Source organism: Marmota flaviventris, chromosome 2 (assembly GCF_047511675.1).
Source record: "Marmota flaviventris isolate mMarFla1 chromosome 2, mMarFla1.hap1, whole genome shotgun sequence".
NCBI lineage: Eukaryota > Metazoa > Chordata > Mammalia > Rodentia > Sciuridae > Marmota > Marmota flaviventris.
The window spans coordinates 91,593,558-91,617,444 of NC_092499.1; the positions used below are offsets into that span (position 1 = coordinate 91,593,558).

Here is a 23,887-nt window from a genome sequence, read left to right on the forward strand (position 1 = left end):
CAAATGTGATAAACTGAGTACTGAATTCTTGGATCCTCACCTGTTAATTGTTATGAATTATTCACTAGAGAGGCACCTATTTCCTGATACCTTCCAAATTGTAATTATCCAAGTAGAAAATCATGATTGTAATTCTGAAGCCAGCTCATGCCAATCCCTTACTGCAAAATTCACTTTTCTTTGTGTAAAAATACCAAAAAATCTAGCCCCAAATGTGCACCACTGATCACTTAGCAAATATATCTTTACTCGCTTGCCTTTGCTGAGCAAAGAAGGTAGGAAAACATTTATACACATACATGACAGCAGTAACCACGGGCAATATAAGATGCATTGAATGCATCATTCAAACTGATAACATTATCAGAGACAACAGAAGCTAAAATGGAAAGATTCAATTTATATTTATGTCTGCTGTTTTATATCACAATTTCTTGATATAAAAAGTTAAAGCCAAAAACCAAAAAGTCTATGCACAAATTTGGGAGAGCGCTATTATTTATAAACAAAATGGCTCAACCACAGCAAAACAGGACACAGACCACTGATCACATGGCTTGTTTGTTTATAGTAGTTAAAAAAAGAGTTTATGAAAAGGTTGCGCACAGATACCAAATAAACAATCTGTCTTTCACAAAGACACAAAAGATGGCAGAATTGGCTTAAATCGGATTGTTGTAATTTACAGTTTTTATGCTTCATTCATTGGGGGAAATTTTCTTCTCCTCATTCTACAAATAGTTTATATCAGAATTATAACAGGTTTCTGAAAGTCAAATATGATGGTGCCAATTAAGAGATAAGAGATCTCACTGTAGAAACTTGACTTTGGAAAATGTAAAGCATAACTTAAACTCAACAAAGCTATTTGTAGTCAGAGGTGAGGATTTCAGGCTCTGTACCATCAGGAATGAATAACAAATATGTTATCCTAAATAACTCTTTTTAGGTCTACAGAGGGAATGATACTTTTCCATACTGGCAGAACTTGCACTCTGTCCAAAATAAGATTTAGATTGATTTCTGGCTAAAGCAGCTGGTGGCACATTAAAGATATTTCCTTGAAAGGAAAATAGTAAAGTTTAATTTTTTGAAATCTTTCTCAAAGGAAAAACACTGCATGTTTTCTGCATCCCCTCTTTAGTTTCAAGAAGAACATTATATATTATTAGAATCTTGTCAGTGATCCAATGCTACCTGAACTACTTGGGAAAACACTAAATACAAAACTGCAGAAGAGATAACCAACATATAAAAATGTCCACAATTGTTGATGTGACTTCATTTACCAGGTGGATTAAATGATGTGAAATAGGACAAAGGAAATGAGTTTCCTGGAAATATTAGCAGAATCAGACACTTGGGGTGAACAAGCATTTCTTTAGTGTTCCAGAACATAAAACAGATTATTAGTCGATGTCCTTTTTTCCCTTAAAAAGTGTATTTGCTAATTGAAAGCAATACACTATTAAGAAATTTCTTAAATGATATATGTGAATCTGGACATGGAACAAAAGACCCTCTAATACTTCCCCAGCCCTCAGAAAGATCTCCATAATTTTAAATTAGTCTTTATTATTGTTGTTATTTGTGATTGTCTTGAGGCAGAGTTGGAGCTCACAGTAATTGCCAGTTGAATCCAAATAACATCTGATTAGTTTCCTGGCTCCTAGCAATCTCTTCTATAATGCAGTGTTGTTGCCAGACCAAATGGAGCTTCCTGTATCGTTCACGAGATAAATGAAGAGGGTTGCCCCTCCTTCAGGGGGAAAAAAACAACAACAAGAACACGAACAACAACAACAAAAAAAACAACACATAAGTTTGAACCAAATTATAGTAACATCTTTATTGTCTAATTAGTATGTACTATACTAGGGGAAATGCTAGGTTGATACCAGAAGTGAAGAAAAATGAAAACATTTAGAGAACAACTTAAATGTTCCTGGAGCTGAGAGGCATCACCAGGAGAAGGCTTAAAAAGAGATATCACTTTACTGTTGAGCTAAGAACTTGATAATAGCACTTTGTTAACAAAACAGACATTTACTCCTTGATTATTCAGGAAATAAGCCAAGGATAACTCGGACATAATAAGACCTCATTTAGGTTGCCAGTAAGATTTACAACTTGAAGTTATTTCCTGTCAATTAGCCTGAATGGAGCTCTAATGGCTTTCTGACCTGTAACAGCTTATTCAGCTTCAATTTGTGATCCTTGCAAAGCACAGGTTAGGTCTAAGGCAAAACCAAAGTCCTCAAGTTATATTCTTCTACTCAGAAATATTTGGTTACAATTATCCTTATGATACAAAGCACCTTGGTGCTTAACAAATATATATATATATTTTTTTGAGGTGAGGGTCTTGCTATGTTGTTTAGGTTGACCTCAAATTCCTGGGCTCAATTGAGCCTACTGTCCCAGTCTCCTGAGTAGCTGGGAGAAAAGGAGCATACTACCATGCCTGGTTTAGGAAACAGTCAAATAAAATACCTTTCAATATTAGAGTCCCGAAGTTTGTAACACTGTGTAACACCTAATCCAAAATGGAAATAATGAATATCCACTCTAAACCAGATTCCCTCACTGGACACTACAGATTTATTTCTTTTACATACCAAGGCCATACCTTCTAAGTAATTAGGAAGACAGATCAGTTAAAGAAAATAGAACATGCAACATTCGAATGGTATCTTTAATAACTTTGGAAAGTGTTACCTTCAAATGTGGAAAGCACAAAGTTATATAAAATTATGTGCTACTTTAGGATGGCATCACGTTTAATATTTTAAATTTGTAGCAATAAAAATATTTCTTGATTCTTAGCATTAGCTTTTATCTACATGCAGTAATGTGATTAAAAATTTTAAAAAATTGTACAAGAGAACTGATTGAAGCCTTCCTATTAAAGAAAAATTCTTACTTCAGCCCAGGGTCTGTTTCTCCATATTCATCCAAGTAAGGGGCTGGATAGGCACACCCTCTGGCTTTTCCTTCAACCAGGACCACTCTGCATTCTCTGATTCTGAAACATAAAACAACCAACAGGAAATATTGTTAAGTTCATATGTACAAATGTTAGGCACTGCATCAAAGTTAATCCAGAGTAAAGACATAGGCGGGTATCTGTAAGGAATTCAGTATTAAGACAATATAAACACAGATAAATATAGACTAAGTTGTGTTTTGTCTAAATAAAAGAGAACAAACATAATTTTTTCTTGAAACAACAGAAAAGGATCTGTGGGAAATGGGACAAGCAATACTAGCTGGATATACTGAAGAAAGGAGGCTGTCCTACTTGAGCCACAGATACCTTGAAAAATGGCAGCTGGGGCTGTTCCTGTACTGTTTCCTAACTCACAACCTGGGGAGTGGGGGTGGAAAGAACTTAACAGAATAGAACCACATCTTCTAATCTGACAACTGAAGGTTGTCAACATAATGTCAACTAGGGAAGTGTAAAGACACTTCTGGTTAGAGCCAACCTCCAACAGTGCAGATTACATAAAGAACCACTGTCAGGTAGACTTATAGAATAAAAAAGTACTACAGAGAAAAATTATAAAATAAACAGTTGAAATGATGGTGGTTTTCTCTTGTGGGTTCCCTAGAAAAAGGCAGATATTTGGGTTTGGCTTTTATGCAGGCTATCCCCTTAGTTCAAAAGCTGCCTTTGAGCAATAATAATACATTTCCACAGTTAGTAAGACATTAAAGCCTATGTAAAGAGAAGCTGCATTACATGGGGAGAATGGAAAGCAAAAACACATATCAACTTTAAACTTCATTTCTCTGAGACAATCTACACTCATAAATAAATATTATTACTGTTCAACTCTCGACCTTTTGCTGAAAAACTAGGGGAAATGCTAGGTTGATACCAAAAGTGAAGAAAAATGAAAACATTCAGAGAACAACCTAAAGTAACAATTTACATTTACATTTTTTTTTTTTTTTGAGAGAGAGAGAGAGAGAGAATTTTAATATTTATTTTTTAGTTTTCAGCGGACACAACATCTTTGTTTGTATGTGGTGCTGAGGATCAAACCATGGCCGCATGCATGCCAGGCGAGCACGTTACCGCTTGAGCCACATCCCCAGCCCTACGTTTACTTTTTAAACTAAGTTTCAGGACTCAAGTTTTTTCATTATACCTGAATATTCCACTGAGTCACAACCCCAGACCTTTTGTATGTTTTATTTAGAGATGGGGTCTCACTAAGTTCTTAGCCTTGCTAATTTGCTGAGCTAGTTCTGAACTCCCAATTCTCCTGCCTCATCCTCCCCAGCTGCTGGTATGCTCTAACTTCTGATCAGTTGTTCATTATTATCATACTATACATGTAATGACCTCTAGATTGGATCCACATTCCCTAAGCTCCTTATCAAACTTCCAGATCATGTATTACTCACTTTAGGAAAATGCAGACTCCTGCTCCACAGTGAAGTGCATGAAATATGCAAGCTCCAACCTCTTCCCCATTTACGATTTCTTGGCAACAAATGTTCTGAGAACATAATATGGCCCCACAGAAAAGACAGAGGACAGGATGCTTTCGTTCATCATCTGCAGATCGTGGACACCTGAAAAGGAAAGGTAACAATTAAAGTGGCAGAAAAACTAAACAAAAAAGCACCATATATCTAGAGTTAGCAATGAAACATGTTTTCATACTTGCTCCTTTCCAGGGACTATTTAATTGGGTGATTCCTTTTTAATAGCTCCCCACTAAGGGAACTTAAAAAATTTTTGATTTGGGGGCTGGGGTTGTGGCTTAGCAGTAGAGTACTCGCCTAGCATGGGCGAGGCCCTGGGTTCGATCCTCAGCACCATATAAAAATAAATTAACTAACAATATTGTATCCAACTACAACTAAAAAATAATTAAAAAAACAAAAAAACAAAAAAACAACACTCTGATTTGGTTAAGGATGTAGCTCAGTGTATGCACGTGTCAGGCCTGGGCTTTACCCTAGCACCAAAAAACAAACCTTCTGATTAGTCCACAGTAAGAAAATCTATTATTAAATATAGTATCCTAATAATTCACATAATATCTAGGACTAAATATGCCTTGATGTGAAGACTCATTTATAGAATCTGGTATTCATTTAATAGTCACCTACCTGCCCTATGTTGGGCCCCCAATGTTGAAGGAATATGATCTTGTGTGTAATAGTTTAAAAAAATGACGTTTTACAGTAAGGATCCAAAGACTTTCCTCTTTGAAATATTAGACCTTCAGGATTGAAATAATTGAGTTGATGCACTCTTCCAACTCAGTAAGCGTAGCAAGTCTTAAGAAGGAAAAAGTGACAATTGACTTACATGAACCAAGTAGTACTTTGAAACTTTACCATTTTACCTGGTGGTATGCAGGAGCCTTACTATAATGTTCCAAAAAGAGGAAAAATGGCTATCTTTGAAATAAAAGAGTTTCCCATACTTTCTCTCTGTGATATATGGACACAATGGAAACATATATCAAGAATCCTTAATTTAGATAGTAAAAAAATAAATAAATACAGCTAAAGGAGACATTCACCTAGAGTAGAATAAATAGCATCAAAAGAATCTCCAATGTGGGGGCTGAGGTTGTGGTTGTGGTAGAGCACCTGCCTAGTACATGAAGGGACCTGGGTTTGATCCTCAGCACCACATTAAAAAAAAAAAAAAAAAAGAATCTCCAAGGGTATTGACAGTTTCTTTTCTGATCCCAACTTTCTCAAGCAAGATAAGAAAACTACCATGTCTACACAGGAATAAAGGAACTCTGTTTTTTTGTGGTGCGGGGGATCGAACCCAGTGGAACTCTGTGCATAGGCAATCCATTTCTGTCTCCTAAAGTTGATGGGGGTGTTTTAACTTCTTGGGGGGGGGGGTGAAGTATCCCAGAATATAATTAAAACTCTTTTTAGATAAAGCTCAAATCTTATTTTACCTGTAAAGCAGGATGGCTGAGTCTTAGTTACCAGCCATCCTATAGATGAAAAGGTAAGGCAGGGGAAGGATGTGTAAAGGATATTAACTAAGCAGCATTCCTCCAGCACTAGATGGGGTTTGGTTTTAACAGGAACTGGTGATAGCAGTAAGTGGCAACATCATCCAGGAACATCTTCACTGTGATTAAAGACTTAACACTCTTCTAAGATTCCCCCTAAGAGGAAACAATCTGATATCCTTTAACACTTGGAAGATAGTATCTTTTGGGCTGAGGTTGTGGCTCAGCAGTAGAGCGTTCGCCTAGCATGTGCGAGGCCCTGGGTTCGATCATCAGCACCACATAAAAATAAAGATATTGAGTCCAACTACAATTAAAAAATAAATATTTTTAAAAAAAGATAGTATCTTTTGACTTGGCTTCTGTAATAGCAATGTAACCCTAAGAATAGGAGAATCACTGGGGAATGGTATTAGTCAAATTATATTACTATATTGCATGTATTACAAATAAGTAACAAATCCCATCATTATGTACAACTATACTGCACCAATAAAATATGGGGAAAAAATAAGAGAACCACTGGATTTAGAGCTGTATGCAATCTTTGAAATTATCTAGCTAATTTTTTGAAGGATGAGAATAAAGTGGCTCAACTATTCTTTTAGCTGGCTGACTAGCAAGGGAGTTATTAAGACCAATTCTATGGTAACAGAGGCTGGAGTATGGGATACCCAAGTCCCCACTGGGACAGTTAACCCCTGCTAATTTCATACCATACAGCAATCAATATTAGTACATCATCAGTAAGACTTGAACAGACTTTGATTTTTCAGGCTGCTGAGAATCTTGCCATTTAATACAAATTACTACTAATTTTATGTCATCATTATCAATTTGGTATGTGATAGAAGGATACATAATTATATCTAGAGAAGTTTTGGCTTATTATTTTAAAAATATATGCACTGTGATTCAAATATGAAATATTCCAACAGTTAAAGCAGATATGAATACAAGTCTCTATTCAGTGACTGACATTTCATTGGTGATCACTGATTTTGTTATTTAAATAATATCACTGCGGGCCAGGGCTGTGGCTTGGGCCCGGGCTGTCGCTCAGTGGTAGAGCGCTTGCCCAGCATGTGTGAGGCACTGGGTTCGATCCCCCGCATCACAAAAAAATAAATAAATAAAATAAAATAAAGGTACTATGCCCATCTAAAACTAAAAAAATATTTTAAAAAATATCACTGCAAGTAAAGTGTAAAATAATAAAACATCTTAAAACTATAAAAATTATGTCTAACTTTATATAATAATATCATTTCTCTTATATCACCCTGTTCTTTTTTCACTTGAAACGATCAATGAAAGGAGAGAAGAAAAAAACAAAATTTGAGAACCACTGCTTTAGAGGTTTTAAGGGACACTGGCAAGGTTCCAAAAGAAGATGAAGGGGATTTTTTTTCTCTCCAAGATCCAAGCAGGCTTGTCCCTGAGTCATAATACTATTATCTGTTTTGCTGTGATGATGGGTTTCCATAAGATTTTATTTATTTTTTAAATATTTTTTTTAGTTACAGTTGGACACAATGCCTTTATTTATTCTTATGTGGTGCTGAGGACTGAACTCAGCACCTTGCACGTGCTAGACGAGCACTCTACCGCTGAGCCACAACCCCAGCCCCCATAAGATTTTATTTTTAAAAAGGGTTCTTACAATTTAACAAAAAAATTTTGAAGAGTTACAAAATATGGTGGGATAGGCAGCTCCAGATATTGGTCCCTCTGATAAACCACCTACTAAACTAGGAAGAACTATCTGAAGCAACTCTTTTGGGACTCAAGGCTAGCTGAATATTTGCAGCAACCAGGGGAGTGGTATATTTTGGTATTTTATGTAGCAGCTACCATTCCCTACCCCCAGCCTCATGACAGGGAGTTATGGAGATGGAGGCTTATTTTTCTGGTGTGACTTGTTTGTGTCAGGGTATGCCAAAGAAACCTTGTCCTATGGAAAATGGAATTATAAGTTTAAATTTAACTGGTAGTTCATAGAGGGACAAACAAAAGCACATGAAGAAATGAGGTCTCATACATTGCTGGCGAGAATGTAAAATGGTACAGCCTCTGTGAAAAACAGTTTGACTGTTCCTGAAAAAGTTAAATACAGAAGTACCATATGACTTAGCAAATTCCACTCCCAGGTATATACACCAAAGAAATAAAGCACGTATCCATATAGAAACGTGTACATGAGTGTTCACAAAAACACTGTATGAATGTCGAAAGGGGGAAATAATACCATCATAAATATAATATGAATGCTCATCAATGGATGAAGAAATAAACAAACCAGGATATATACTATGATGGGATATTACAGAGCGAAAAAAGGAACAAAGTACTGATACATGCTACAACTTGGATAAGCCACAAAAAATGCTGAATAAAAAAAGTTAGTTAGGGGCTGGGGCTGTAGCTCAGCAGTAGCACACTTGCCTAGCATGTATGAGGCACTGGGTTCATTGCTCAGCACCACATACAAATTAAAAAAAAAAAAAGAAAAAAGTTAGACTTGCTTTCTTCTACATAAAAATCACAATGAGAGGCCAAATTTTGTTTCCTATGATTTTCTAGTTTGGGGTTTTAGTTTTTTGTTGTTGTTGTTGTTGTTTGTTTCTCTAGATGATAAAATTTGAAATATTTTCTTATACTAAAAATATTCAAATGTAATTTGCCAGGATTTTGTCATTGGAAAAAAAATGTGTACATGCTTATTTCAATAAAATTAATGTGAGAGAGAGAGAGAGAAAGAGAAGGAGAAGAGGAAGAAGCAGAAGTAGCAGCTAGAACCACTTTAAGATTCCTTTTATATGATATATCCACAGCAGGAAAATTGAGAGAGACATAAAGTAGATCACTGGTTACCCAGGGAACAGAAGACAGGGGAATGGGAAGTGTTTGGAGTGATGAAAAAGCTTTGAAACTAGACAGAGGTGAGAGTTGTACAACACTGTGAATATACTAGAAGCCACTAAATTGTATACTTTATCATAATTATGTTATTTGGATTTCATATCAATTTAAAAAAATGACAATCACTTTTATGGAGGAAGCTCAGTGGTCAATTTGATAAAAGTTAAGTTTGTTGGTGGTAGTTTAGACCAATTGCAAACTTAGGAAAATATTTAAAACACACACACACACACACAAACGTGCATGTGTGCACACAGACACACCACACTCACACATACTCCCTCTCTCACCTGAAATGAGAAGCTTGATTTAGGAGACAGCTGTAGTCATCAGGAAGCTCTATCAAACTGTTTCTTTTTCTAGGATACCTAGAAATGTAATTTAAAAGGCAATTTTATTTATGAGTAAATAAGCTCAGATAAAAAGTTGACCAAGGTGTACTGGGGTTGTGGTTCAGTGGTAGGGCACTTACAGTGGCTAGCATATGTAAAGCAGTGGGTTTAATCCTCAGTACCACATAAAAATAAATAAATAAAATAAAGGTATTATTGTCCATTACAACTAAAAAAACATTAAAAAGATGAGGGCTGGGGCTGTAGCTCAGTGTCAGAGCACTTGCCTAGCATGTATGAGGCACTGGGTACAATCTTTTTTAACACCACATAAAAATAAACAAATAAAGCATTCTGTCCAACTACCAAAAAAAAAAAAAAAAAAAGAAAGTTGACCAAGGTGGGGCTGGGGTTGTGGCTCAGTGGTAGAGTGCTTGCCTAGCATGCCTGAGGCAGTGGGTTCGATCCTCAGCATCACATGAAAATGAAATAAAGATATATTGTGTCCGCCTACAACTAAAAAATAAATATTAAAAAAAAAGTTGGCCAAGGTGATAAAAATAAGAATATCTTTAAAATAATAAAAGGATCCAAACTTGAAATCCAAAAGAAATCCACCTGTTGAGTTGATTAAATTCAAACTTCTTAATCTAGAATTCCAAGTCTTTCATCAGCTGGCTTCGTTTCTAAACTCAAGTTCCACTATTTCCTAAGACTAAATTGTTTTAGCCTGTCTAGTAAGGGAACATAAAGTAGTAGTTAAGAACAGTTATTGAAATTAGACACATCTGGTTATAAATCCTAACCAGATGAGGACTGAATATGTGTGTGTATGCATATACCCCATATACATATATATATATATATATATATTTTTTTTTTTTTCAGTTCAAGAAAGTTGGAATTTTATTTCTTTGAATAGCACTAATGTCTCTTGCACTTAGCCCACGGAAAGAAAAATCAGGAAGGCATACATACAAATTCAGTACACTTAACGTCGGGGTGGGGGGCGGGGAATCAAAGGTGGTTGAACAACTACAGCCGAAAATACACGTAAACGCAATAGCAAGGATTCACGTTCCGCCACGCCGAAAGGCATAAACACCAGGCTCCAGTCTCCCGCCACAAGGCGACTAGCTTCAGGGGCCCCGCCTCTATACAAGGTCGCGCACCTACGTACCGCTACGTGCTCCGCGCCCGCCGCGCCCCGCCCGCTCCACATATATATATTTTTAAATTTGTTATAGTGTCAAGTTTTATGTACATAACTAGATTATAAATTACTCATGACCAATGGCTACATGTATGTTTTAACTCTTTTTAAATCTCCCAAAATATTTTACTACCATGATGGGGAAATATATCTAAAAGGCACAAAATTGACTTGAAATAAAAAAAAATTGTGTGATACCACCAGTCCAAAAATATGTACTCATCTTACAAATCTTTGTTTTTCTCTATTCTGAGATCTTTCTTTTCTTAGTGAGATTTAAATACTGCTGGATCTAGGCACAGGAGCTAGATATATTATCACTAACTCACTAAAGCTGGGTTACAAAGGGAAAGAGGCATATGTACATTTACACTGGAGTTGAAAGGAGTTCAGGAGTGAGAGGAGATAAGAAACAGGAGGCAAATGTACATTGCCTCACAATCTCTGTTTTCCATAGAAAAATGGTACTAGTGCTGGTACTTAGAGCTGGGGATCAATTCCTCTGTTTTTTCTAGTGATTCAATTCAAATAAAAGTAGACACTATCTGTTAGATTGACCCTGGAAGAAATACAAAAAAGACGAACATATAGTTCTCACCCTTGTTTACTTTTTAGTGATTTAGGGTGTTATGGGGTATATGTGAGCACATATTAGGTTTTATGAAGAAGATGGCATTTGATTTGGTACTTGAGGAAGAAGTAGATTTTGATAGAGGTGATAGGAGGGTTGAAGATATTAGTTTTTTAACCATAAAGACAGGAAAGGGGGGGAGATAGTTTTATTTTTATCTTTATTCTCAAAGAAAAAGAAGTAGAACCACTACACTATGATTTTAATATACCAGTAGTTCCAAGATGCCACTTCTTCTGCTTTTTAATATGTACTAGCTTAAGGATGATTCTCTCAATAGGTGCTGGAAGACTGACGATTTAAGAGGGAAAGAGTCACTACCCTAAGAAAAAACAATCATAGAAAGAATCTGATTTCTGGCCAAGACTTAAGAGATACACAGGAAATAATGTAGTGAGCAAGAATGAAAGAAGGCAGATTAGGGCAACCCCTGTTGGGTCCTTTTTCGCCCTGTGGGAGCTCTGACTCTTCTCACTTGAATAAAATCCTACTCTGAAAAAAAAAAAAAAGTAGACTAAGAGGCATGCTCAAGAAATCAATTACCATTACTTTGGAAAACATAATGTGGATCGAGTGAAAAGGCTGAAGTAGTAAAACCAACCTGACCACAGTGCTTTTCTGCTTCAAACAGCTCTGTAAGACAGAATCTGCACACCACCTATGTGGAGCCAAGAGGGGGAAAAAAAAGAATGGATTACCACAGGTTCAGTGCAATATTCATCAATGAGCCATTATCTCTCTCTGTCCCTTTCCATGTTCCTCCTAAGTTTGTCTTACAAATTGTTCCTTTTCTTCTCCATTTTTTCCTCCCATTTTATTTGCCCACTCTATTATTAAATCCTTTTTAAAAAGTTTTATCAATTAAGGTCTAACTAAAAAAACAAAAACTACTCTAAGCATTTAAAAAAGAGGGAATTCAATATAAAGTGGTAATAAAAGTGGTAGGGACTGGGGATGTAGCTCAGTACCTACTACACGAGGCCCTAGGTTCAATCTCCAGACTTTCCTAAGGATTTACATTTTGGGTTGGGGATACAACTCAATGGTACAGTGCTTCCAAAGCATGCACAAGTCCTAGGTTTAATCCCCAGCAATGCTGAAAAGAAAAGAAAAAAGATGGAAGGGTTGAGTAGGCAATTTTAAAACAAAAAAGCAGGGCAACCTAAGATCATTCCTCAACCCAGGCTGGAGGAACAAAAGGGAACAGTGGTAATACTGGAGGCCAGGGACTTGGGTCACCAGTGGGTACTAGAATCACAATAGGTTTGTTTGGTGGGAACTGGAGCCAGAGAAGAATTGTACCACTACCACAGATGCCCCAACAAGGCAGACAGGTAGCCTAAATATCTACCAAATGACCTTCCTTTTCTTTTCTTCCTGGCCTCCAATATCCTGTGTCTCCCCCTGGATAAATCCAGGCAAAAGCCAGCTAATAAGAGAGTCTGGGAAACATGACCTACAGGTGTCATTCTCCTACATTACAAAGCAGAGAAGAATGAGGCAAGCAGGTCCTGGAATGGCATAAAAAGCAAGAACTTTCTGTTTCAGAGTTCAAAATTTTAATACTTGATTAAACTAGCAAGTCTAAAACTTACCTACTCCATGAACTTAAATAAAATTAGTATAATCTACTGTCCTTACACTCAACACAAAGCATGATACTAATTTGTTAAAATAATTTTCATCACATCAGAGATCAGAATACCTCATGAGAAATGAGGAAGAAAAGAAAAGAACCTAATACATAGAATCTAACATGCAAGAAAAGTGACAGGAGACAGAGGCTGACATTCATAGAAATCCTGACCTAGGCATGAAGGAAGATACTGGTTAAAGAAAAGGGAGGAAGAAAAAGGAAAGTGAGGAGACTGAAGAAAATCGTTTGGGAAATAAAATAAGAGTAACAGTGAGAACTGATTATAAAAATGATGGAAAATATTACAAAAATACAATAAGGAGAGTGGAGGTTAAGAAGTTGAGAACAGGAGATCAAGTAAATAATGAAGTAGAAAGTTTCCTGAAAGAGAGACTTTCCTTCTCTCCTCACATAACTTCCTGAGAAATGTGTTCCTACATGATATGTGCTACAGTTATGGATATAGTCCCAATTTGGGTTCTTTTGAATCTTGTGAATTTTATATATGAAGCAGCCCTTCCCTTCAATATTTTAAAACTTGAATGAGACATAAGTGGATAAAATAAGTAAAATGAATGGATGATAGCCATGGTGGAGCAAGCAGAAATTTTATCCGTCCATAGATGCTGGTCTTATACACAACTCCTTAAGTGTGTGAATCAGGAATCTAATTCAATCAATGCTAATCAACCTGAAAGCTTAGCAAATAACTTTAATCTAAAATTTTCAAATTGGACAGGAACCCAACAATGACATTTTACCCCCATAGTACCTCTGGAGCAAGGGCTGTATAGTATCCCAATATTCCTGGAAAAGCAGGAACAAATTTGTGGGTAAAGATAGATAGCTACATAGTGCAGCGTATTCTCCTTCTCCAGAATCTGCAAGGGAATAAAACATACATATAGTAAGTACATTATTCTTACCTGGTCAAACTGTTAATAGTTTCCTTGTTGTTTATGCTCATTTCTATATTCTAAATAGAGTACATTTTGTACTTTATAAAACTGTGGGTGGCAAGCACAGTTTTCATTTTACAACATAAATCTAATTGATTCACTCTTCTGATCAGATAGTGCCAATGCCTAACCACCATACTTAATATAAAATATGAAGTCCTTATTGTGGCATAAGATCCTAGGTGATGTTGCATGCACCTAGCAGCTTCTTAAATAGCTACCTTCTTTCTCTCTATTCATTTTCAGCCATACCATGACTTTCTGTTCTCTATGCTAAGAAAAGCCCTTGTATTTATTTTTTCTTCTTCTTAAGAATACTTTTTAATTACTTGTCCAGCTCAAACCCATCTGTGTAGCTTGTTGTTCAATTTCTCCTCAGAGAGAAGCCTTCCATGACCATCTATCATAAAGACTTTCCACTCTGGCCCCAGAACTCTCTATTTTTGTTTTATTTTTCTTTGCACTATCACCATTAGACATTATATTACACATATTTATGTTTGTTTGTTTGTCTGGCAACCTCCCAATAAAAGAAAGGACTTTATTTTCTATTGCACCTATTAAATACACACATGACTTTTGTATGTGTGCAAGCAATAGATCTGTATTGGTAATTACTTTGGAAAGTGGCATTCTATTTTATATTAAATCATGATAAACCTTGATCTTAAAAGAGATTCCTTAGTGAACTGAATCCAAGACAAAGAATGTTGATATCTAGTAAATATGACATGGTTAATATATTCTCAAAGGAAAAAAAGAAGAATTTCAGAACAATTTTGGTGACTCTTTCAAAATCATGTAAAAGTTCTGTTTTTTTTTTTTGAACCATACAAAGCCATAAGGAAACCTCTATTTTGGTCTTGATATAGAGACAAGTAAATAAGAAAGAAATGACCTTGTTGTTTAAATATATGTGATTTTGGTTGGTTCTAGCATGCTTTGCCCAGCAGCATTTAAAATACAGTCATATGTTCAAAATTCAAATAACAAAATATAATAAAGTCTTCCTTCAACCTAGCCAAATAGTTCTCTTCCCTGAAGGCACCAATGTCTCTAATTTCCTATATATCCTATCAGTTATATTCTGCATGCAGGTATTTTATAAACTCAAGCCCATAAGCTATACATTAATAGAAACCAGAAGTAGGTTCTGTAAGATTATGAGTGTTATCTACAATGCAGATTAAAATTTGGCTTCAATTTTAACCTACATCAGAGAAGTGGCAGATAAGAGTGAATACAGATTGAAGATGTAGGGCGTGGGAAAATGGTTTTGCCTGTTCTAACCTTGTATTCTTTTTTTTTTTTTTTTGGTACAGGGGATTGAACCCAGGGTGCACTTAACAACTGAGCCATGTCCCCAGCCTTTTCTTATATTTATTTAAAGACAGGGTCTCCCTGAGTTGCTAAGTGCCTCGCTAATATGCTGAAGCTGGCTTGAACTCTCGATCCTCATGCCTCAGCCTCCAGAGTTGCTGGGATTATAGGTGTGCACCACAACTGTAACCTTGTATTCTTGAGCTTGAATATAAGAACAAAAAAAGTCTCCATTTTCTATTTTGTGATTTCATTCTTCTACTTACTGGTAAGCAGTTCTTCAGGTGGAGTTACCCCTAGTAAATAGTGGAAAAACAATGCAGCACAACGAAGGTACGGGGTGATTCCATTCTTCAACGAGACCCACAAATACCAGCCAGGAATATCACACCCAATGCATCTAGAGACAATAATTCCATAATAGGAGAGAATATTTATTAGAACAAACCTACAAATTTTAAACATATCCCTTGTTAAAAATACAAACATTTAAATAGTTTTAATAGTTTATTACCCACTTAATTTTTAAACATTTAAAATAAAACACTTAGCAAGTTAATAGCTTCAGTGTTTACATTTCCTAAAGAAAACCCAACTCTTATATCTTTACCATGTAGATTTTTAAAGCATAGAGCTGCTCTCTTCTTTCCTAGGTGGAGATAAACAAAACAAAATTGCAGTAAGAAAATCCACCTCAAAAAATCTTGACTCTCACAATAGTTATCTATTCAATATAAAAGTTGCCAAAGCAGATAAAAAATTTCTGAGATAAAAAATTCTTGTAATGAAATATGGAGAAAAAAATTTCTCAATAACTAATTGAAGCAACTAGTTTCACTAAAGAAATAATATTTTTCTGGCTTCTGTATTACAATTGACAAATGATTTATAGGCAATGAAACCATTCTATATTATACTGTAATGGTACAGCAGAGTGAGTTTAATGTAAACTATGAACTTTTGTTAATAAAAATGTATTAACACTGGTTCATTAATTTTAACAAATATATCACAATAATGAAAGATGAGGGGGGTGGGAGAGAATAAATAGGAACACTTTATATACTTTCTGCTCAGTTTTTCTGTAAACTTAAAAGGCCTCTAAAAAACAAAGTCTATTAACTTAAAAAACAGGGGTGGGGGGGAGAAGAAGACTGGTGAAGAAGATAAAAACAAAAGAGGAGAACCTGGCAGTAGATGAAATTTAACAAGCATGCCAATTATATTTTTTTGTTTTCACCTCTATATAGAGGTTAGAGGTACATAATTTTGGAATTATACATTATATAATTATATATTATTTATATAATTGTATGTTATATGCATATTGAAATATAAATGCCAAAATATAGGAAATATATTTACTGATAAGCACATCAGCTATATAGCTCACTGTGAAAGGACACCCTGCTTTCTATTTTCTGTATTTACTTAAAATTCTAAATTCTGCTATTAGTTACAATTCTGTCATCTTTTATCTACATTCCCAGAATGAGGGTAAAGATGTGAACTTCTTTCTGTCTCAGAAATAAAAAAGTAGCTGATATTCCAACCTACTACTGTACTACTTTACAACTTTAAGTAAACTTTAAGGTAAAATCATCAAAATAAGCCCCATTCCCCCACAGGATAAGCCTATCCTATTAGCAAAGTCACATATTAAATGCTCTTAACTGATTTTTAAAAATTGGAATTAAAATGGTTCAAAAGTTATAGTACCAGCTGGGCGTGTTGGCACACACTTGTAATCTCAGCTGAGGCAGGAAGATTGCAAGCTCAAGGCCAGTCTCAGCAACTTAGTGAGGTCCAAAGCAACTTAGCAAGATACTGACTCACTGGGGATGTGGCTCAGGGGTTAACCACCCTAGATTCAATCCCCGATACCAAAAAATGTTATATGCCAAATAACTGAACAAAGACATAGAATTATTAAAACATTATCTAAGTAGACTAGACAATGGAACGTTACTCACCCGTTTGTATATTGTGAAACTTCTGCAAAGAAAGAAGATGCAGAACGAGCTTCTTCACTATCTTCTTCAACCTGAGCGAGGGGGAGGCCTGAAAAAAGAAACAATCCAAGATTAATCTGTGAATATGGCTATCTAGTTTATAAATTGCATCTCATTTCAAGGTTCCAAAACCTTTCCAGTAACTGCCAACTTTGCTTCTTACTTTAAGGCTCTGAATAAGTCACTAAGTTCTCTAACTTAAGTTTTCTTGTATTTAAAATAGAGATTAAAATGCCTACCTTGCAGTTTGCTTGAGGGATGAGGATGGTTATAGCACATTTGAATAGTGCTTTATTTTTATTATTTTGTTACTGGGGATTGAACCCAGGAGCACTTTACGACTGAGCTGCGTTCCCAGCACTTTTTTTTTTTTGTATTTTGTTAGAGACAGGGTTCTCACTGAGTTGCTTAGTGCCTTGCTGTTGCTGATGCTGGCTTTAAACTTGTGATCCTCTTGCCTCAGCACACCTGGCAGTTCCCAGCACTTTTTAATTTTTTTCTTTTAAGACAGGGCCTTGATAAGTTGCTTAGGGCCTTGCTAAACTGCTGAGGCTGGCCTTGAATTTGCAATGCTTCTGCCTCAGCCTCAGCCTCCTGAGTTGTGAGGATTACATGTGTGTACTACTATGCCTGGGCTAGTACTCTGTTGTTCTAAAAATGCTTTTGCTGTGTGGCTGGGGTTGTGGCTCAGTGGTAGAGCGCTTGCCTAGCATGTGTGGGGCATTGGGTTTGATCCCTGGCACCACATAAAAATAAAACAAATAAAATAAAGGTATTGTGTCTACCTACAACTAAAAAAAAAATTAAAAAATTCTTTTGCTTCTGCATTCATTCATCTGAAAGATCCAATTAAAAATTACCCCAAATGATTTTGTCTTATCTGTCTTGAATATTGGTAGATCTTTTCATTTTCCAAATAAGATCTTCTTAAGAGGTATACACTTTGTTTTTAAAAAGTGGAAAACATATTATAAATTCATATTGATTTTCCTCAATTCAAATATTAAGAGTTTGGGGCTGGGAGTATAGTTAAGTGGTAGAGTATGTACTTAGTATACCTAAAGCCTTGGGTTCAACTCTGCACCAAAAAGAAGAAGAAGAAAAAAAGAGTCCAATGTTTGTGTAAGTTTTTTTTTCCTTGTTTTCTTTTTTTGGGGGAGGGGGTATTTGAAGAAAATTTTACTTATGATTAATTGCAAATATTAAGTAAGCTACTTGATGAGTTTGATAAATGTATTCATGTAACAAGATGAGTATTTTAAATTTTTTAGAGTAATTTTAGGTTACAGCAAAATAGAGCAGCAAATACAGAGAATTCTTATAAACCATCTTGTTGCTACACACACACAATCTTCCTCAATATTAACATCCAGCACTAGGGCTGGGGTTGTGGCTTAGCGGTAGAGTGCTCGCCTAGCACATGTGAGGCCTTGGGCTCGATTCTTAGCACCACATAAAAATAAACAAATAAAATAAATGTATTATGTCCAACTACAACTTAAAAAAAAAATATATATATATGTATTTTCAAATCCAGCACTCGAATAGTAGATATTTTATAATTCATGAACCTACATTGAAACATCATTATCACCCAAAGTCCATAGTTTATAATAGGGTTCATTCTTGGTTGGTACAAACATACATGCATCCATCATTGCAGTATTGTACTAACTAGTTTCACTGCCTTAAAAATTCATTGTGTTCCATCTATTTCATCTCCTCCTCCCATACCCCTGGCAACCACTTATGTTTTTACTATCTTCATATTTTTCTTTTCTAAAGTGTCATGTGGTTGGAGTCATATAGTAAGTTTCCTTTTCAGACTGACTTCTTTCACTTTGTATATGATTCTTTATATATTTTCATGGCTTGACAATAGGTAGACACAATAATATTTGTTGTCTGGATGAACCACAATTTGTCATTCACCCACCAAAAGTCATCTTGGTTGCTTTCAAGTCAATTATGAATAAACAAAAACCAGCTATAAACACCATGTACAGGTTTTTGTGTAGATATATGTTTTCAATTATTTGGGTAGATAACAAGGGACATAGTGGCTGGATCAAATGATAAGAATACTTAGTTTTGTAAGAAACTGATAAACTATCTTCCAAAATGACTGTACCATTTTGTATTCCTATCAACAAGTAAGAATTTTTGAATAGGGTATTGTCAACCTTCCAACGTTTTTGTTCTTCTTCAATACCGAGTTGCCTATTCTGGGTCTTTCATCTCTCCATATAAACTTTAGAATCCTTTGTCCATATCCACAAAATAACTTGCTGGGATTTGATTGAAATATTATTGGAGTTTGCTTTGCTGTTCTGATTTTTACTCATTTCTCTTCTGCTGTGTACTCTTGGTTTTCAATGATGTTAATTTGTTTTATCCTAAAAATTACCTATAATAATTTCAAAATAACAAAACACTAATTATGAACAATACCATTAATATAAATCCAATTTAAGATCTAGGGGAAGCATATTCTTTTGTTGTGAGAGTATATTCCAGTGCAAGTGCAGATAAAATACTAAGTTTTAAAGTCATGTGAAGTAATCATTTTCTTGATATGCTTCAAAAAATTTCATTTGTTATTTTCAAATTTTAAAAATTATTTCCCCCTATTTTATTACTTTTTAGTTAAATAAAGCACTTACAGGGCTTTAAAATCAAACTAAAAAGAATATTCATTGGAATCTTTGCTCAAATTCCTGTGTCTTTTATCTTACCCTTGAGGCAATCTTTTTTAGTTTCTATTGTTTCTTTTATAAAAATCATAGGCAAATATAAATATACATAAGCATATAAACACATAAAATACCCTACATGAGGGAACTGTGTACTATTGCCAATGTTTTCCAATTTTTTTCACTTAATATCACTTCACATAAACAGGTTTCATTCACTTCTATCTATAGCTGCATAGCACATCCATATATGATATACACAGATTATTCACCCATTGATGGATAGCTTAATTGTTTCTGGCTTTTTGTTATTCTAAATAATAATACTATGAATAATGTTATACTTATGTCATTTCATATTTTTGCCCTAGAGAAGCTTGGGGATAGATTCTTTTTCCCCCCACCCCCAAGACAGTCTGCTGCACAGGCTGGCTTTGAACTTCTGGGCTCAGGAGAATCTTTTTTTTCAGCCTCTCCAGTAGCTAGGACTATAGGCATGCACCACTACTGCATGCGATAGATTCTTAGAAGTGGAATTGGTGGATCAAAGGGTAAATTCACATGTGCTAATTTTTATTCTAATATCACTTTGTTTGTCTTGTCACTTGTTTGTCACTTTATTTGTTTGTCTTCTAACTTATCTGAACTTTCAGTAGCCCTTACTGGTCACTTCTAGCTAAAACCAAACTTCATTTTCTATTGAAGATCAGACTCTGAAAGGATAATTATAATTTCATACTGTTGCATTACTCATGTATCCTCAATTGCACATTCATTCAAAAATCAACGAGTATTTATTCAGTATAACAAAGGTTGCTAGACACTTGATAACAGGGAAGATTTTCGAGTTTGATTGTTCTCTTCCATTAGGAAACTTAAACTGATGATGGAGAAGTAGGGAGAAAGAAAAAGCAGGGAAACAATAATAAGCTATAATCACAAATAACTACAAAACAGGAGTATATGGTGTATACTACAAAGTGAACAAAATACCACCCATTCTAGCTGGAGGAAAAAAGAACAGTTTCATGGACAGGACTACTGAGGTAGAGAGAAACCTTGGAGAGACCATGAAAATGAGAAATTGGCGGGGTGGGGGAGTAGATTTAAATGGTCTCTGAATATCTGCAGAACAAATTAGGCAATCAAGTATCTTCAGGTAATAATCCTTTTCATACTTATTCTACCTTTGTATGTTTAAATGGCATCTGTAAAGAAACAGATGAATAATCATTCAACAAAACATATAACAGAACACTTAGAAATATGATTAACTATAAGCATACTTAAATTTGCCAGTAGAACACAGGCAAATGTTTTTTATAAATTAACATTTAGAGCACCCCATGAGAGATTTACCTGTGTCTATCGTAAGAAGTATCTGAAGCATGTGTGCCATGGTGATCAAATGGAAGAGATAAAGGTGGTTATAGGAAGAACTAATTGATGAAGGCTGTAGATCAACAGCGTCATCCCAGTACAAGGATGGGAATGCTAACACAGCACCTACCTATGAGAGAAAAATGGGCATCAACATGGGTAGCAACAAAAGACCAACACAGATTAATCTCATAATTAAATGCAAAGGGCTATAGATGCTGCACTGTTTGTGGTATGTTTATTTTTAAAATGACCACTTTTTCTTCTAGTTATTCAACAGAATATCTTAGATTATAATGTACTATAAATGGAAGACAAAGGTCATCTGCAAATGTTATCCCTTTTCTGAGTCCACTCATTTGTGTTCTAGGTAGTGGTTAACTGTGTGGTTCAACAGATGATTCAACATGATAATCACTTGGAGAACTGTTACACTTTCAACCCAGTTCAACCAAATCTGAATCTCTGGGGATAGGGTCCAATTATCAGCATTCTTTCCAAATTTTTCCAGGAGACTTCAAAAGAGTCAGGGTTGACAATCACCCAGTAGAGGCCTAGAGGAATGGTGGTGAGGGTGGGGATGGGGGTAGGGGTAGGGATGCTGGTTAACCCTATAACTGCAAACTCCATGCTCCCAACCTCACCACTGCTTCCTTTATAGAATTTGGTTTTTAAAGAAATGAGATCATCACAAGGATGGAAAAGTTTTGCAAGAAACTCACAATCTAGTTGCCATCTGTCCACAGATGTTTTGGGAAAGACTAAATGCACCTATGGCCTGGTCCTTATCACTAAACAACGATTTTTAAAGATAGCTCATCATGTCATTCACTGCTTATAATAATAATAATAAAAAAAAAAGTTAAGAAAAGAGGGAAGAAAGGCCGGGCACGATGGTGCATGCTTATAATCCCAACGGCTTGGGAGGCTATGGCAGGAGAACCATGAGTTCAAAGCTGGTCTCAGCAAAAGCAATGTGCTAAGCAACTCAGTGAGACCCTGTCTCTAAATAAAATACAAAAAAAAAAAAAATAAAGCTGGGGATGTGGTTCAGTAGTCAAGTGCCCCTGAGTTCAATCCCCAGCACCTGCCATCCCCCCACAAAAAAAAGAGGGGAGAGAAAGGAAGCATAATACAGATTTAGTAAAAGTTTGTTTGAAAAAATATAAACTAATATAACCAACAAGACTAATTACAAAGTAAATATAAATGTACTTTCATTTTTAAAATGGTTTTGATGGTCTCAGTCAAATGTATATTTACTTATAAGCAGAATGCATAAGAGAACAAACAGGTTATTAAACTTAGGTTTAATATCAATAATTAATTTTTTTTCATGACAGTAAAGTATATTTTGAAATATTATACATAGAATAAGTATAATTTGTTCCAATTAGGATCCCATTATTGTGGTTGTACATGATGTGGAGTTACATTGATCATATATTTATATACAGGGCTAGAAAAGATATGTCTGATTCATTCTACTGTCTTTCCTATTACTATCCCTCCTCCCTTCCCTTCATTCCCTTTTTGTTTAGTCTAAAGAACTTCTAATCTTCCTCTCCATTGTTGTAGGTTATCAACGACATATCAGAGAGAATATTTTGCCTTTGGTTTTTTGGAACTGGCTTATTTCACTTAGCATGATATTCTCCAATTCCATCCATTTACTGGCATATGCCATAATTTCATTCTTCTTTATGGCTGAGTAATATCCCATTGGAACACCAATAATTTATAATCTTGAACAGAGAGCATAAATTTGAATGAGTTAAACATACAATTAGAAATTTGGTGACTTAAAAATAATTTTTTTTTTCTTATAAATACGTGCCTAGCATGCTTGAGACCCTGGGTTCAATCCCCAGTAACGGGAAAAAAAAATTTTTTTTTAAATTAAACACTTACCAAAACATGAAATAGATCTATAGATAGAAGGCATGGTGTATCTTCTGATTTTAGGTTAGGAAGAACAACTAAAACAAAAAGTTAATGTATTTCCGTTAGTAAGATAACAATGGAGTTAAATAAAATGCAAACCAAAGCACCTAAGATGAAAATATAACACAGTTATAAAATACAGAAACTAGTATATTGTACCTTTAAGATATAAGAAACACAAAGAGATAAATTGAACTGATAAAAAGGCTATAAGAAAGCCTTGAATACAATTTAAGGGTTGAAAGATAAGATTTAGGAGGAAAAGGTGAATGAACTGAGATAACTGAAATAAAGAGATTGTTCAAGAAATAGTTGCTGTAGCTTTGTGGTAGAGTGCATGCTTATCATGCAGAAAGCCCTGGGTTCAATATCCAGCAGTGAACTCATATCCCAAAAAATGCTGAAAAAGAAGGGTTGCTTTCCTAAAAAGTCCTCTCTACGTCCATCCTCCCAAACTGCACATTTTTAAATGTTCTATTATATGAATTATATGAACAGATTGGGGTGGGAAGGAGGGAGAGTGTGCAAAGCAATTTAGGTAAAATGAGGATGCAGAAGATTCTCCTCAATAAAACTGATAATGGTTTAAGTGAACTGATGACTGGGGGGAAATGCAGATAGATCAGAAGCTATGATCTTTCATATCTGGTCAGTATCTAAGGAAAAGCAATAAACCACAGAGTCCAGGAAAGAGTAGCAAGGAAGTGAAATCAAGAAATCAAATCAACAGGAATGATTTATATGTTATAAACAACAAAGGAATTAATTCTATCTTAATAAAAACTATTATTATTTATTACTCTTCTGGGTTGAACCCTGGGGTGCTTTACCACTGAGCTA

At 35.2% G+C, this 23,887-nt stretch overlaps 1 protein-coding gene across 2 annotated transcripts in view; it reads right to left on the reverse strand.

Moving 5' to 3' along the window:
• Nucleotides 1-1,376: 1,376 nt before the first annotated feature.
• The window catches only part of Ubr1 (ubiquitin protein ligase E3 component n-recognin 1), a 143,308-nt gene continuing 120,797 nt past the window's right edge, over nt 1,377-23,887 (reverse strand). For both annotated transcript variants that reach the window (XM_071608165.1, XM_027926017.2), the window contains exons 38-47: nt 23,015-23,082; nt 21,083-21,233; nt 16,992-17,079; nt 15,285-15,418; nt 13,512-13,620; nt 11,705-11,761; nt 9,218-9,295; nt 4,417-4,587; nt 2,924-3,025; nt 1,377-1,759 (exon numbers count right to left, since the gene is read on the reverse strand). In XM_071608165.1, the coding sequence (XP_071464266.1) occupies nt 1,618-1,759; nt 2,924-3,025; nt 4,417-4,587; nt 9,218-9,295; nt 11,705-11,761; nt 13,512-13,620; nt 15,285-15,418; nt 16,992-17,079; nt 21,083-21,233; nt 23,015-23,082 (1,100 nt within the window). In that variant the 3' untranslated portion in view covers nt 1,377-1,617. The remainder of the gene's footprint in view (nt 1,760-2,923; nt 3,026-4,416; nt 4,588-9,217; nt 9,296-11,704; nt 11,762-13,511; nt 13,621-15,284; nt 15,419-16,991; nt 17,080-21,082; nt 21,234-23,014; nt 23,083-23,887) is intronic.